The 15,247-nt window shown below is 26.7% G+C and overlaps 1 protein-coding gene across 1 annotated transcript; it reads right to left on the bottom strand.

The window, feature by feature from the left end:
* Positions 1–3,127: 3,127 nt before the first annotated feature.
* LOC136085512 (putative nuclease HARBI1) lies at positions 3,128–3,982 on the bottom strand. The gene is made up of 2 exons (XM_065806825.1): positions 3,586–3,982; positions 3,128–3,435 (listed from the first exon to the last, which is right to left on the bottom strand). The coding sequence occupies exons 1-2, from the start codon at positions 3,980–3,982 to the stop codon at positions 3,128–3,130; spliced, it is 705 nt and encodes a 234-aa protein (XP_065662897.1).
* Between the last annotated feature and the right edge of the window lie 11,265 nt (positions 3,983–15,247).

Below are 15,247 nucleotides of genomic sequence, written 5' to 3'. Positions count from 1 at the left end.
GTAGAAGCTTCCAAGTTTGAAGCAAATGATAGTTTATAACAAGTCCAGGGTAATTTCAAATTAGTATTTCATTTGGATGGACTAGTTGAAATTAAAGTCACTCGCTCTAACGAAAACGCTCATATTGATTTTATTTATGATAAAAACAAAGACGAATTGGAAATGGTATATGAAGACTTTGTTGATGTTATTAAAGAGTCATTTAACATTTGGCTACTCGAAGAAGCAGACTTAATAAAAAATGACTTTTGAAACTTATGCAGAGGATTGTTATCCATTTCCACAATTATCTGATTTTTATATTTTGCTATTTAAAGGTACTAGTAATGCTAAGGGAGATTTTTCTTTGTCACATCGCTTGAAACAGGGACAAATTATTAAAGTAACTCGTTTCAATGATAAACTCAATATTGTGACATGTATAGTACAATCTTTATAGTATAGTACAATCATGTATAGTACAATCTTTTAACAATCGATTATTTTTTATTCCTTCTAAAACCACAAAAAACAGATCGCCATATCCGTTACACGTAGCACATTTTTCTTCCATGATTTCTTCTAGCAGCGTGTGTGTTGACCTCTTCATGTTTGTTTGCATTAAATTCAGAGCTAACTGCCTTTTTATTTCTTTTTTAGTCATGCGCTCATCAATAGGAACATCTAAAAATTGATTGGCTGTCTTTAAGCGTGTGTTATTGTTTGCATAAATCGTATCCATTTCAGTTTGGATCATGTAATAAATATTTTCCTTGTTCATTACAGACTGAATAACTTGAATATCTAATACAGATAATTTATTCCACGTAGTTTTATAATTTGTTCTTAAGAATCCTGCATCTTTTAAAAATCTTTTAATAGCATTTTGAGCCAATATTTGCTTTTCATAAATATCATGACTCAAAGGAATTGGTTTTGTTTTCATAGACAATAGATCACGTTCCAGATTTTCCTGTTTTCTCATATATAAATGCAATTGCATGTCTTTTTGAAACAGTTGTTTGGCAGTGTTATCAAGGTGTGGAAAGTGTTTTTTTTTAATAAATTGAAAAAATGAATAAAGATTTAGCTGAATTAGTGCAGAGGCATGAAGAGTTGTTACTTCATAAAAATAATGGTTTAACAGTCTGCACAATGATAGTAAATAAATTTGATCAGTATATAATACATTTTCACTGCGAAAGACTAGAGCTACAAAATAAGCGGTAAATGCACCACATAAACTACTATCATTCCATTGAAAAGGAAATTTGTTTTATGAAAAAATACGTTTTGATTGCCAGTGATTTCACTATATTTTAAAATAAATTTGGTAAACCAATATAACTCGCAATTTTCTGCTGTCCATTCTGTAGGAAAATGATTTGATTGTCTTAGGGGCTGTTCATATGGATAAAATCACCCCGCCTAACCGGGATAGAAAAACAACCGGGATCCCGGCTGTCTTAGTAAACTCTTATAATTCTAACATCGCGTTCATATGTAAAATCATTCACCCCACCTAGGCGAGAACTCGCCTATGGACTACCGGGATTCCGGTCAGGCGGGGTAAAAATATTGCATATGAACACAAACTGAAAATAACCCCGGCAAAACTGGACAGTTTTGTTAAGAAATTGAATTAGCATTCAACTGTTTTTAAGTTTAAATCGTTCAACCACGTATAGAAGCAAAAATATCTAATAAGTTCTTCTTGTTTTAAACATATCGAATAAATAATGGCAACTGTTGCAATAAAACAAGTTAAAAAGCTAGTTTTCAAATGGAATAATGAAATGGTAGAAAATTTAATTAATACTATTTCTAATTACAAATCACAAATGAGTTACCGCGGTATAGATTTTTATGGCGACAAGCCGTTATTGTATAAACATTTAAGAGATGATATGGCTAAATTGTATTGTAACAGTGATGAAACATGGATGTTTGGTCCTGTCGAGTTTACCACAAAAGGTGATATGGACGATAACGAATATAAAAAACTTTATCAAAAAGAGACTGAATGTATTGCAAAAGGAAGGTCTAGAATTGTTTAAAAAGTCAAAGATGTACGACAGAACTTTTCAAAAGCTGTCACTTTAGGAACGAAAAGTGGAAGTGGAAAAATTGTATACGAATTTTATGATAAGTTGATTGAAATTTGGGGTTTTTTCAGCAAATATAAAACCTTTGTCTTTTGGCATAAAGAGTAGTGAAGTCGATAAAGAAAAAATAAACAGTTATAATGAAGAAACTGAATATAATGTTATTAATGAAGAATCTCTTGACTACTTATCAACGCCACCACAAGAATGTTTTTCTGAAACAATTGCATCTACACCAATTGTAAAAGAAAGATTACATCAAAGAACAATTACATCTACACCGGTTGTAAAAGAAAGACAAATGTTGTTCCTAAACTAATTGATAACAAGAGAAAACATTTAGAAAAAAATTTATCTGCAAGTCAACGTGACTAGCTATTATTCGCTGAAGCAAAAGAAGACGCTAAATTTAAGATTGGTTTGGCTGAAAGTTTACGTTTATCAAGCGAAAGCTTTGCTAAATCACTAGAACAAGTAAGCAATTCCATGGTTAATGTGGGGAATAGCATGTGTCGTTCGATTGAAATGTTAGCGATGGCAATGCAACCTATTCAACCACAATACTTGACACAACACCAACCTATTCCAACTTATTACAATTTTAACGCACCTACATATTCTCAAAATTTCCAAGATCCTCATTCAACTCCTGAGAAAAAGCAAAAGTAGCAAAACTGTTTTATACACACTTTTTATTACATTTATATTTTTTGCTGTGCCTATAAAGAGCATATGTTGCAATATGATAGTATAGTGTTAAAAGATAGTTGGTAGTTTTTTCTAATATGAAACACATCCATAACTTTGTTTTATTAATGTTGTTTAGTAAAGGTTTATAGTATTTTACAGACTTATTTAGTAAAATACTAATCAAGATTTTGAAGGGGTATATAAAACTAAATACAATAACAAAACTATATATTTTAAACAATAAACAAAACTATATATTTTAATTATGCAGAAAATCAATGCAAAATTCTAAAAAATGCAGAAGTCTGTGATTTTACCATTATAAGTGATTTTATGATTTAAGCATATTGTTATTAATTTGGCAAACAATCTGAAATGTAAGATGTAAGCAATGTTCTTGTGAGCTCTCCTTCTGCTGTTTTGTTTGAATAACCTGGGTTTGGTTGATTAATATAAGTTTCTTCATTAAACTTAATTAGCTGAACTTGGTTATTTACACTGTCAGAATCAACTAATGTTTTGTGTTTCTCACAAAAATTATGTAATACAAATGTAGCATAAACAATTATTGGTACAAGTTCCAATTTAAAATCTATTTTTCTGGTAAGAATTGCCCAACGAGCTTTTAATCTCCCAAATGCACATTCGATAGGGTTTCGAGCTGATCAAAGCATGCTATTAAATACTACTTGCTCGTTACTGCTACAGGTTTGATACTCTTTTATACAAAACGGAGTTAAGGGGTAGGCTGGATCACCAATGATATATGTTCCAATTTTTTTGTATCCATGTAATACTGATTGAAACATACCTGGTAAGAAACCATCGCGAAGTTTTTTGTTTATGGATGAGTTGGAAAATACTTTGCTATCGTGAACACTTCCAGGCCAAACGCATTCTATATCCATAAACATTCCTTTATAATCACATACTGCTTGAACATTCATGGAATAATATTGTTTATAACAAAAATAATCTTGAGAGTTTTCAACAAGACATACAATTGGCACATGCGTACCGTCTATACAACCAAAAGCTTGAATCATGCCAAACTTGGATTCAAACTCAATCACCTTTTGTCTCATTTCGATTTCTTTTTTCGGTAGAGATTTATAGATTGGCCCTAGGTAATAAACAATTTTTTCGCACACTTGTGTAATAATTGAAGAGACTGTATTTACTGCTATCCCAAAGCAGTTGGCTGTCATTATTAAAGAGCCAGTATCCTTAAGATAGTATAGAGTAATTGCAAGCTTTTTTCTGTGCTCAAAGCTCTATAGTTAGGGGATTTTGGATTAGGTGCTATGAAGGGTTTAAGCTGTTCAGCCAAGTTCATAAATGCACTTTTTGACAATCTAAAATTTTTAAACCAGTAACTTTCAGGAGAAATACCAGATATCATGTTTTTCCACCATTTATCAGACCGTCCAATTTCGTACCAACAGCTACGGGGTTTTTTACTATTTCTTCTCAACATTTTATCTTTAAGCTTTTTAAGGCGAAAGCTTTTTTTCTGAAGAGATTTTTAATGATAAGTTTAATGTAATGCTCGTTTTGTAAAATACGTAATAATATTATACTTTAATGTGCATCAAATAAGATTGGAAAGCTATTATATTAGTTGTAGCAATAAGAACTTTTTTTTTAACTTCCATTTTTAATTTAATAATTTGCGCAATTATGAAAACAAATGTCACGTGATTAAAAATGTCTCGCTTGGGCGAGATGTTTTTTTCCATATGAACACAGCTGAAATTCATCCCGCCTAACCGGGGTACCCCGGTTAGGCGGGATGAATTTTATCCATATGAACAGCCCCTTATAAAAAAATTAATTTCAATTTCTTTGTAGTTTATATTAATAGTGTTGATTTGTATATTGCTATTGACTTCTTCTACTGCTTCAAACAAATATTTATTCAATCTTAAATGTTTTGGAATTTTTTGTAATACACTTTCTTCTCCTAAACTATCAAAACAAAAAAAATGACCCTTGTCTAATTTCATCAACACTCTCCAATGTTGACCTGCTTCTTTTGTGGTTTCATTGTCGTAAATGATAAAAGAACCATTTTTTTTCATTTGATTAATAATATGAATATGAGTTTTTGTTTGACTCAACTGATCAAAAGCATAAACTCCTATAAAATAATTTTTAAATTATGAATTTTTATAAAAAACGAGACAAAGATTCATCAGTACCCATTTTGTTCTTCCTCTTTTTCTAAACTAAAAAAACTCGTAATAAATATAGTTACAATAGCGTGTAATATATTAACAAATAAAGTTTTTTTATAGCTGGTTCTTTCCTTTATAATTCCTTCAATGTTTCTTTTAACTGATTTCTTTTTTAACGCTCATCTAGTTTTTCTATCAAAGAAAAGACGATAGGTATTACTTTTGTAGTAAACGTATCTACGAAACCGTCTGTTTGATGACCGTCTGCTTGATCTATAGTAGGTTTGATATCTTCGTCTAGTAGCAAAACAGTAAGCTTAGCTTTATAGAGTTCACCTATATAGTTATCACCGAGTTGGTCTTTCAAATCATCAAAGTGGTTGAGATGAATAAGACAAAGTTGAGGATTTTCGAGTAAATTATTAAATTGACTGTTTTTAAAACATTTTTCAATACTGTAAGAATTTAATGTTATCCTTTTAGAATCGAGTACATTTTGTAGAAAATGAAATGATTTTTTATCTGTATAATGTTCTTCTTCTATACGATCAGATGAAGGTGAAGAATTTCCAGATTTGTTTTCATAATGTTAGTATCTTTTAGACACTTCATCAAGCGCGCACACTGCGCAATTGTTATGACTTTTTTTAATGATGCTATCAACGCGATTAATTTTTTTTTAATAAAAAATATGCGAAAAAATTTTTAAAATATGATTTTTTATACTTTTTTATTCATTTTATTAAAGGAATACGCTTCTTTTTTTAATAAAAAAGCAATTTTTTTTAGTTGTGGTTTTTAGATTTCGAATTTATTACTAATCGAGAGATCCATACATTGTGAAGAAATTGCATAAGAGAGTTATGTTTACGTTCAATTATTGATAAGAAGTTTTTTCATAAACAAGTAATACCTTGTGAAAAATTTGAAAACTTCGAAGAAAAAGATAAAAAAGTATTTTTATACTGTCTGAACAATATTCGCGGATTAGAGTACTATCCCACTTTCAAATATACCAGCGAAATCATATTTTGTAGCTCTGTTATAGATTACTTAAGAGCAATATTTTCAAAATTCGAACATAATCTCGTGTTTTATAAAGGCGGCAACACGGAGAAAGATGCATTGAGTGCAATAAAAGAGCAAAAAATATATACATTTGATTTAAATAGATTACTATTTCCAAAATTGTGTGAACTACCAACTTATTTTAACAATAAAAGTTTATGTTTAGAACACTATCAACATAGCTATACGTAAAAACAAACTCACGAACACTGTCCAAAATATGAAACATTTATGTTTACATCTTATTTAGAAGATTTTGTTAATGATTTTATTAAAGTATTAAACGTACAACAATATACAGAATTTAGTGTTGGTGAATACGAAAGTTTTATTCGTTTAATAACAGACAATATTCGTTGCGTATATGTGTTAAAAAAAGACAAATGTGATTGTTTTGACAATATATTTCATATTATTAAAATTGTGTATCAACTTTTTGATATGGAAAAAAAAATAAAAAAATAAAAAAATGTCTTGTTTATAATCATTTTTTTGTGGTCACATAATATTTGGTATAATTAGTGTTTCTGTGTATAGGTTGCTTCGATACTATTTCGTTAGTATTGTAATTATAAACTTCGTCTTCTTTTCTTTATAGTACTATTGAAATGTTAAAGTTTCTTTTAAAGAAAAAAAATAGTTTAGCTGTAGGGAACATTTCTATTAAACTTTTTTTGTGAAAATTACAACGATCAAAGGCTTTATAAATGTAAACTTTATCTCCTTCTTCGTGTACTTTTTTTTCTATAAAATATTCATAAATAGGAGCAGGTGTATAAATGTGTAATAGGTATTATGAAAAACTTTATCGTTGAGCGAAAATCAAGGCGGTTGGTCCATGCAAGCTGGAAAAACGTATTTTATTATTTTACAATTTTTCTTCAAGTTATCATATTCCCATTTGTTAGATAGATAAGAAAACAAAAAATAATACTTTAAAGACTATTTAACTTTGCTTTTCCATGAAGTGCATTTCTTTTCAATGTTTTTTGATTTGTAATAAAGTTTAAGTACTTTAATAAACTCTTCTAGTTTTTTTTTTAATTCTTCGTGTTGTTTTTCTACTGTTGTTTTGGTTATATTTAAAAAATCATCGTTAATCATGCGACATACTTCAAACATGTTTGTTCTCCATGAAGCTGATTGTTCTGCAAAATTCATATAACGACGAGAAGGTTTTTCAAACAAATGAAGACAGTTTTCATAGTCTTTAGCTATAAATATATAATACAAATCTATCCATTTTTCTTCTTCCAAGTTCAACTCCAAGTCAAAATTTTTTAAATAAGTAAATATAATATCTTGCCATTCTTCATACATGTTATTTAAATGGTGAAATGCAAACAACATAGGATGTAATTTGTTATTTGGATAAAAAAAGTTGAACAGCTTTGATGAGACTTTCGTCGAATTGTTTGCTAGTTATTTTCTCTTTCAAAAATGAACTAGAATTTATTTTTTTTACCCTTTATATAGGAAAAAAAGAAAAAAAACAAGTTTTTTATTAATAAAACAGGTTTCTTAATTCAATTTAAAAAATTACAAAAAAAAGTTATTCTTCATTTTCTTCTGGTACTTCTGGTTCAACTTTGGCTTTTTTTGTTTCACTCGCTTTTTTTTCAGCAAACTCTGCACAAGCTTTTTTCAAAAATCTGATTATAATTTCTAGGAACACCATTTTTATTCATAGTGTTGTGGAAAGACGGTTCTACAGCCAATAATCTTTGATACTCTGTAACATGAATCTCATCTCCTTCTTTTGCTATTCGTATCGGATAACTGTTAAACTCGACTGTTTTTAATATGTGGGTTTTAGGGTAAGCGACTGTCATATAGGCTCTGTATTGAGCTGCTTGCATACTACCCATCAAACTTTCCTTTTTACTTTTTTGTTCATTTTGTTATGATTAAATTTAAAAACCACATTATTAGTAATTTCACCATTGGACATTTTAAATTTGTTGTCGTCTTTTGTTAATTTCAGTTCGGATCTGAATAAATAACTTGTTTTGATGAGATCACACATATCTCTGTACTTCCATGGTAGTAAGATTTCACAACCCTCATTTTTTGGTTTGTAAATCAATTCTTTTTTAACATAGTTAAATTGTGCAAGTGGGTTAAGAGGAACAGTGGAATAATGTTTATCTTTTACATTTTTTTCGTCTTTAAACTCAACAAGCCACAAAGTAGCAGCTGCTAATTCTGCAAATTTGACATAGGTGTTATCGTTGCAATAAACAATTTCAAACTCTGACATTTTTTGTTCACTTGTGTTTTGAATAAATTTTTAAATTAAAATGAGCTCCTTTTATACTGTTTGTCTTGAAAAAAGAGATTACAAAAAAACAAGAATTAAACAAGTTTTTCTTAAAGAATGTAAAATACATCATACAAGTTCAAAGTTCAAAGTGTGGTATGATGAACTTTAAACTTTGTTCTTTGATACTTTGATTCTATTTTAATGAAAGAGATTATGTTTTCATGACTACCATTTTATAAAAAAGGGGAAAAAAACTTGTTCAAATCATCAACATCTTCTGGTATAGTCAGTGAGATATAAAAAATGTGTTTAGATTGCAAAAAATGGAAAAGGAAGAAAATAGATATTATGAAAGAACAAGAATGGAAATTGTAAAATTAAAATACAGACATTTTGATAGTAGTGTTCAATTAGAAAAAATTTTGCTTGTAGAAGCTTACGATAGAAAATTAGTAAAAAAAATAGATGATTTATTTTTAAATATGTGGATTGATACTGATTTTAATACTAGTGTGCCTTTATTGCCTTATATTAATGAACTTTTTAATAGAGTATTAAACAAAAAGGATTTAAAACAGTTTAAATTTTATTATTATTGGTTTGGACACTGTCAACTTTGTAGAAAAATATATTTGTTTTGTTTTGATTGGTTTTTTTTGTAAATTAAGTTTTTGTAAAAATTGTAATTTTTCTCATTAGGAAAAAAGAGAAAATGTAGTTTATTCTTTAGAACAAAAACACAATGTATGTATTTAAATTTTTTTAGATGATTAAAATAAGAGATGCACATCGCAAACAAGATCAATGGTCTATTTATGAAGTAAAAGAGTTAAAAAGACTCGAAATTAGAGATAGTCAAGAATGGTCTTTTTATGAAACAAAAGATAGTGCTTGTTTTGATCTAAGAAGCACAAAGGATTATATACTTCAACCACACCAACGTGTTTTAGTAAGTACTGGAGTCTATATCGATGAAATAGATTCTGATTTTGCAGGACATGTATATTCAAAATCAGGTATGGCTTATAAATATGGTGTTGTTGTGTTAAATTCTCCAGGAATAATAGACGCTGATTATAAAGACGAAATTAAAGTCATATTAATCAATCATTCAAAAGAAGATTATATTATTAAACGTGGAGATGCTTTTGCTCAGATGGGATTTGTGAAAATGTTTAAAGCTATAAAAAATGTAAAAGAAATTGAGAGTTGTTCTTGTCGTGAAGTAAAAACAACAATGATTAAAGATGTAGAAAGAAAGGATGGTTTTGGTTCCACTGGAAAAAAAATTTTTTTTTTGTCATATTTTTTTTTATATTTTATAAAATTTTTTTTAGATTAGTAAAACTTATGGCTGATAGAATTGCAGAAAATAGTAGACCTTCATTTACCATTTATACTGACAATCCGAGTATTTTATTCAATGGTTTGTATAATGAGAAAATAATGAATTTAGATTTTCGAGTATCTATTTTAGAAGAAAGGCACAATAATAATGGACATGGTTGTAAGATATGGATTTTTGAATATTTTAAGGAGCAATTAAAAAATGAAAGCAAGGCTTATTATAGTGTGCCATTTTATTATAAAAACTATCAATTTTTAATGAAAATGAATATCAATATGATAGCCAAATAAATTTGATACCCATGAGAAATGTGATAGCCAAAAAAATGTGATGAGCCATAAATAAATGTGATAGCCTTGGGGTAGAAGAAATTGGATTGCATATTATAATGAGATCCTCACCTTATGATGCTATATTAAAATGGCCTTTTATAAATCACGTCATTACATTTAAACTATGTAGATCTAATGGCAAACAAATGAAAAAAAGTTTTATTACTGAGAATAATATGTCTTTTCAATGACCTGCAAAAAATGAAGAAAATGTTGGTTATGGATATTGTAACTTTATAAAAAAAGCAGACATTAATGATTATTTAATTGAAAATAATTTATATATCAAATGTAAAATTAAGTAATTTTTTTATTTTTAGTTAACTAATAATGTTTGCTATATTATGTGGAATATTTGGTGTTTTATTTATCTATTATATTGTGGAAAAATGTTTATTGTGTTTTATCGAACTCGCTTTACGTCACGGATAAGGTAGAATTTTTTTTATTTTTTCTAAAAAAAAATATAAATAATTTTGTAATTATAATTTTTTAGAGAACTAATAAAAATGAATAAAGACGAACATCCTTGGGATACTAATTCCAGACTAAAGCAAGAAGAAAATCAAATTATTTTAGCTTGGAATGTTATTAAAAAACTAGATCGTGATCAACATAGTCGTTTAGAAAGCATAATGGCATATGTACAAAGTCATCAACTTATTTCATTTAATGAAACACTTAATAGTTTGAATAATATTAAAATGATTTTTTATCAAACTATTGGAAGTATTTCATTAAATAAACTAGAATGTTATTTGGATATTTTTTCTCAAATTGAGCTTGTTTTTCGTGATACAGAAAAATTATATACAGATTCATTAGACTTAATTTCAATAGATGGTATGAATGAAATGGAAAAGAACAGTTTTTTTCATAATTATTTAAATAATTTAAAAATGATTTCAGAAAACTTTTAAGAATTGTTATCTTTTAGTTATAAACACATTGATTAACTCACGATTTAGAATATGATTTTAATAATTTATCTGTTTGTTTGTAAAATTATCTTTTTTAAAATTAAATAATAAAAACATGAAAATAAATAATTGGGATTTGATGAAAAAAGAAAACAATGGTATGTATAATACGTTTCAAAACGTGTTAAAGTTTTTACAAATGGTTGATGTAGCTCAATAGATGGAAATTGATGAAGAAAAAATAAAAGAAATAAAAAATGATGTTTGTGTTATAGATAGTGGTTTATTATCTTATGTTTGGGAGAATATCGAAATACACAACATGTATTTGACACTTCTTATGGAAATATTTACAGAGTGCAATAAATCTGTCGATTTGTTTTATCATTATCAAACAAATGGTTTTATTATAACACCAAACGATAAAAGAATTTTAAATTGTAGAAGATGTTTGAGAAATTATTTTAGAAATTTGATAAAAAGAACAATGTTAACAACTATTAATTTTCATGATAGTGTTTTGTTTATTTATTTTTTTTATTGTAATTTTTTTTAGACAACTAATTAAAAAAATGAATAATGAAAATTGGACTGAAGATGTCATTAAATGGATTGACAAATATTGCAAGCTACATCATTCTGAACACGAATTGTGGCAAAATTTGGAATTATTATCACCTGTTTTTTATTTTCATTTTGTTATCGTTAAAGAGTTTTTAACCATGGATGATCATCAAGATGGAATACTGGGAGAGTTTCAAAAAATAACAGAAATTATAAATAAAAATAGTTGATTATTATCATTAAAAATCATGTAAATCTACGTAATTTTTTAATAGAATTGATAAATCATATGACTGTTATTAGCAGTCTTGCAATCGAAGAAGATGAGTTTATTGTAACAAAAGAAAAAGAGGAATTTTCGAGAAGAGATGAAGCCATGTTCTCGCATATAAAAGTAAATGTAGACATGAAAGATTTTAATTATATTTCAAAGCATGAAGAAAGATTATTGTTAAAAAAAACAATTAAAAATTATTTTATCACTACTTTTATAAATATTCTTATTGAGTAAAATTTTTTTTAACTTTGTATTTTAAATTTTTGTACTTTAAACTTTGTATTTTTTAGGTAAACTAATAAAATGGATTTCCTTCAAGAATTTCAATATGGAAAATATATCTCTCATAAATACAAAAAGTTGGATAAACTGAATCCAGATATTGCTTTTGAATATAAAATGGTCAAATATTTTGTTAAATATGGTGAAGATGCTAAACATTTTATTAAAAATTTTCATGTCAACAGATTAAAAGAAGCTATGGATGAAATGAATAAATTAATACGAGAAGATACTGAAAAAGATTGTTTTAAAGACAGATTAAAAACTTAACAAGTATATATGCAATCCATGTACAAATAGTTTACTACAAATCGAGAAAATATTGAAAGTCTTAATAATGAAATAGCAGCAGAAAAAGAAAAAGAAAAAGAAAGAGATGTGGCTATGTTTGAGTATATTAAAAAAAATGTTCCTGAATTTCGCAAAGAAATAATGAATTATTTTTATTTTGAAAATAAGATTGAAAAAACAATACGTTTTCGTGAAGAATCACAACGATTATTTTTAAAAACGATGGATATTTGAGTACTTTTTGTTTAGATTAAATAGATTTTTATTTTATTTTTTTTAGATCACATAATTAAAAAAATGGTAAAAATAACAGTACGAGCAAGCAATAGTTTTATGACACCTGCTGTAACAACATCTCAATATATAGAACTATGTCCAAATTGTTGAAAAGCTAAAATTGTTTATGTGATGAACGAACAAAAGAAATTTTTTATAAAATAATTTTTTATTGTATTTTTTTTAGATTACATAAAAAAATGCCTTTTGAAAATTAAGTTGAAAAACTAATCACTCAACTTTTATTAATATTAGCTGGTATTTATGATGAAAGTCAAACAATACGAATGTTAATGCAACAAGCTGAATCTTGTCCAAAAGAAGATTGTAATGTTTTTAGTCTTTGTGAACCTTGTAAAGGAACTTATGATTACATTCATCGTTATATTCACGAAAAAAATAAATAAAGAAACTGTACTTCAAATATTTAAAAATTATACTTTATTATAAAAGAAAATTTTTTGTAATTATTTTATTTTAGGTTACATAATAAAAAAAATGAATGTGTTTTATAAGGCTGAAATTGTTCAAAATAAAGATGGAAGTTTTGGTATCGTTGATGATAAAATTGTGAACATAGATCTTGCTCCTCGATTCTTTGAACTCATAGGACTAGATATTTACAATAACGTTCGTAAAGATATTGAAAAATGGGGTATTTGGAAGATTTTCATCGTAAAGAAATGTCTAAAGAAGAATTTGATCATTTTGTAAAAAAAGTTCGTCAAATAAAAACAGAAAAATTACGAGTTATAAATTATCCATCTGAAATTAAAAATGAAGATTTTTTGAAATTGCAAGCGTTAATGTTGATGTTAAACGATCACGAAATACAAATGTGTAAAAAGGTTGCGGAAAAACTTGACTGCATGAAAAATTTACTTTATTTTATTTGTAAAAAACCTGGTGTTGCATATGAATCTCTTTGTAAAATTGCTCAATGCGATTGTTACCCTGTTTGTGTGTTTTGTAATTTGAATTCTTGTTATGTTTATGTAGAATTGAAAACTGTATATAATATATTTAGTGTATAAAGTTTTTTTTTTTAGATTACATAATAAAAAAATGGAAATGAAACTAGAAGACATTATATTGAAAGCTTCTAAAAAAGTCAATTTAACTAAAGAACAACTCTTCGAAATTTATGAAAATGAAAAAAAAAGGATTGATTTTTTGACCAACTGTCAATGTCAAGAATACGACAAATATAAACTTTTATGTTTATGTTGTGACTATTCAGTGGATACAGTGAAAGAATTTTACAATATGATAGAAAAAGATTCTATAAAGATTGGTTTATCGAGGATTTTGTTAAACAAAACTTTTTTTATTCATAAATACGAATTACGTGATTTAGCTAACTGTAATTGTTATTTGGAACAAATGTGTTTAGATTGTAAATATAAAAAAAATGTAATTTTTATTTCTCAAAGAATTGATAATGAATATAAGAAGAGGTGGGGAGAAATTTAATTTTGTATTATTTTTTTTATTTTTAGATTAGTAAAAAAATGTCAAAAACAACCTTGGAAAAATTTCATTTGTATAGAGAAGTACTCAAGAAAGATCTTGATTTTGATGATTTATAAGATTATGTAACAAAATCAGATCCAAGTGGTGAATTAGAAAAAAGTATGCTTTCTACAAACATTGTGTGATTTTTTATTCCGTTCCATTAGATACTTATTAAGAAGTTTGTGATTACAAAGCATGTGCTAGTTGTCGAGAAATATTTATAAAATAAAAAATATATATATACGACAACGATCTCGTGAACAAATATCAAATGGAAACAACAAATTAAATTTTGTTTTTTGTAAATTTTTTTATATTTTTTTAAAATAAATTTTTTTTTAGATTACATAAAAAATAGAAACTAATATAATGTTGGTATCTAAAAAGATTGGTTTATCAGATGCTTTGTTTAAAAATACTTACTGTTATCATAAAAGCGAAATTCTTCGTTTGGCTTCATGTCCGTGTCAAGAGAACAGTTTATGTTTCAAATGTAAAAAGAACAATATTGAGATTATGCGTTCAGAATATAATGATTCTGAAAGGAGATATAAACATATACATTCATTATATGAAGAATAAAAGCATATTTATTTTTTTACTTAATCGTCAATTTTCACATTTTCTATTTCAGTCAATGTGAAACTTGTCAACCTCCATTTTTAAGTAATTATCTGTTGTGTTTATCTTACTTTCTTCGGACTTATATTTTCTTAAAGCAGCAAAAACTAAAGACAGATTTTACGTTCATTATTATATTATATATTATTGTATTACGTTCAAATTATATGAAGAATAAAAATTTTTATAAAATTTTTCATATATTTTTTATATATTGAATTTTTTTGTATTTATTGTGATAAATGTTTTTTGAATTGATTTTTTTTAAATATTTTTTTTTAGATTACATAATAAAAAAATGGAACTAACAGAAAATGATTTGGATTTTTTAATCAAAAGCTTATACATACTCAATCAAAATCATCCACAGACTTTGGAAAAAATTAGACAGCACGCATTTACTTTAAGACAAAGTTTATGTCAATCTTGTAGATTACTTTTGAATAATGACTGGCATGGTTTTTTTAATGAAGAAGTTAAAAGAAAACCTTTTATATTGATTTTAATGGTGTTTCAATATATTAAAATACATTATCATG

The sequence above is a fragment of the Hydra vulgaris genome, chromosome 09 (assembly GCF_038396675.1).
Source record: "Hydra vulgaris chromosome 09, alternate assembly HydraT2T_AEP".
NCBI classification, from domain to species: Eukaryota; Metazoa; Cnidaria; class Hydrozoa; order Anthoathecata; family Hydridae; genus Hydra; species Hydra vulgaris.
The sequence above is the reverse complement of the archived record's forward strand: the minus strand, read 5'-3'. Positions and strand labels throughout refer to the sequence as shown.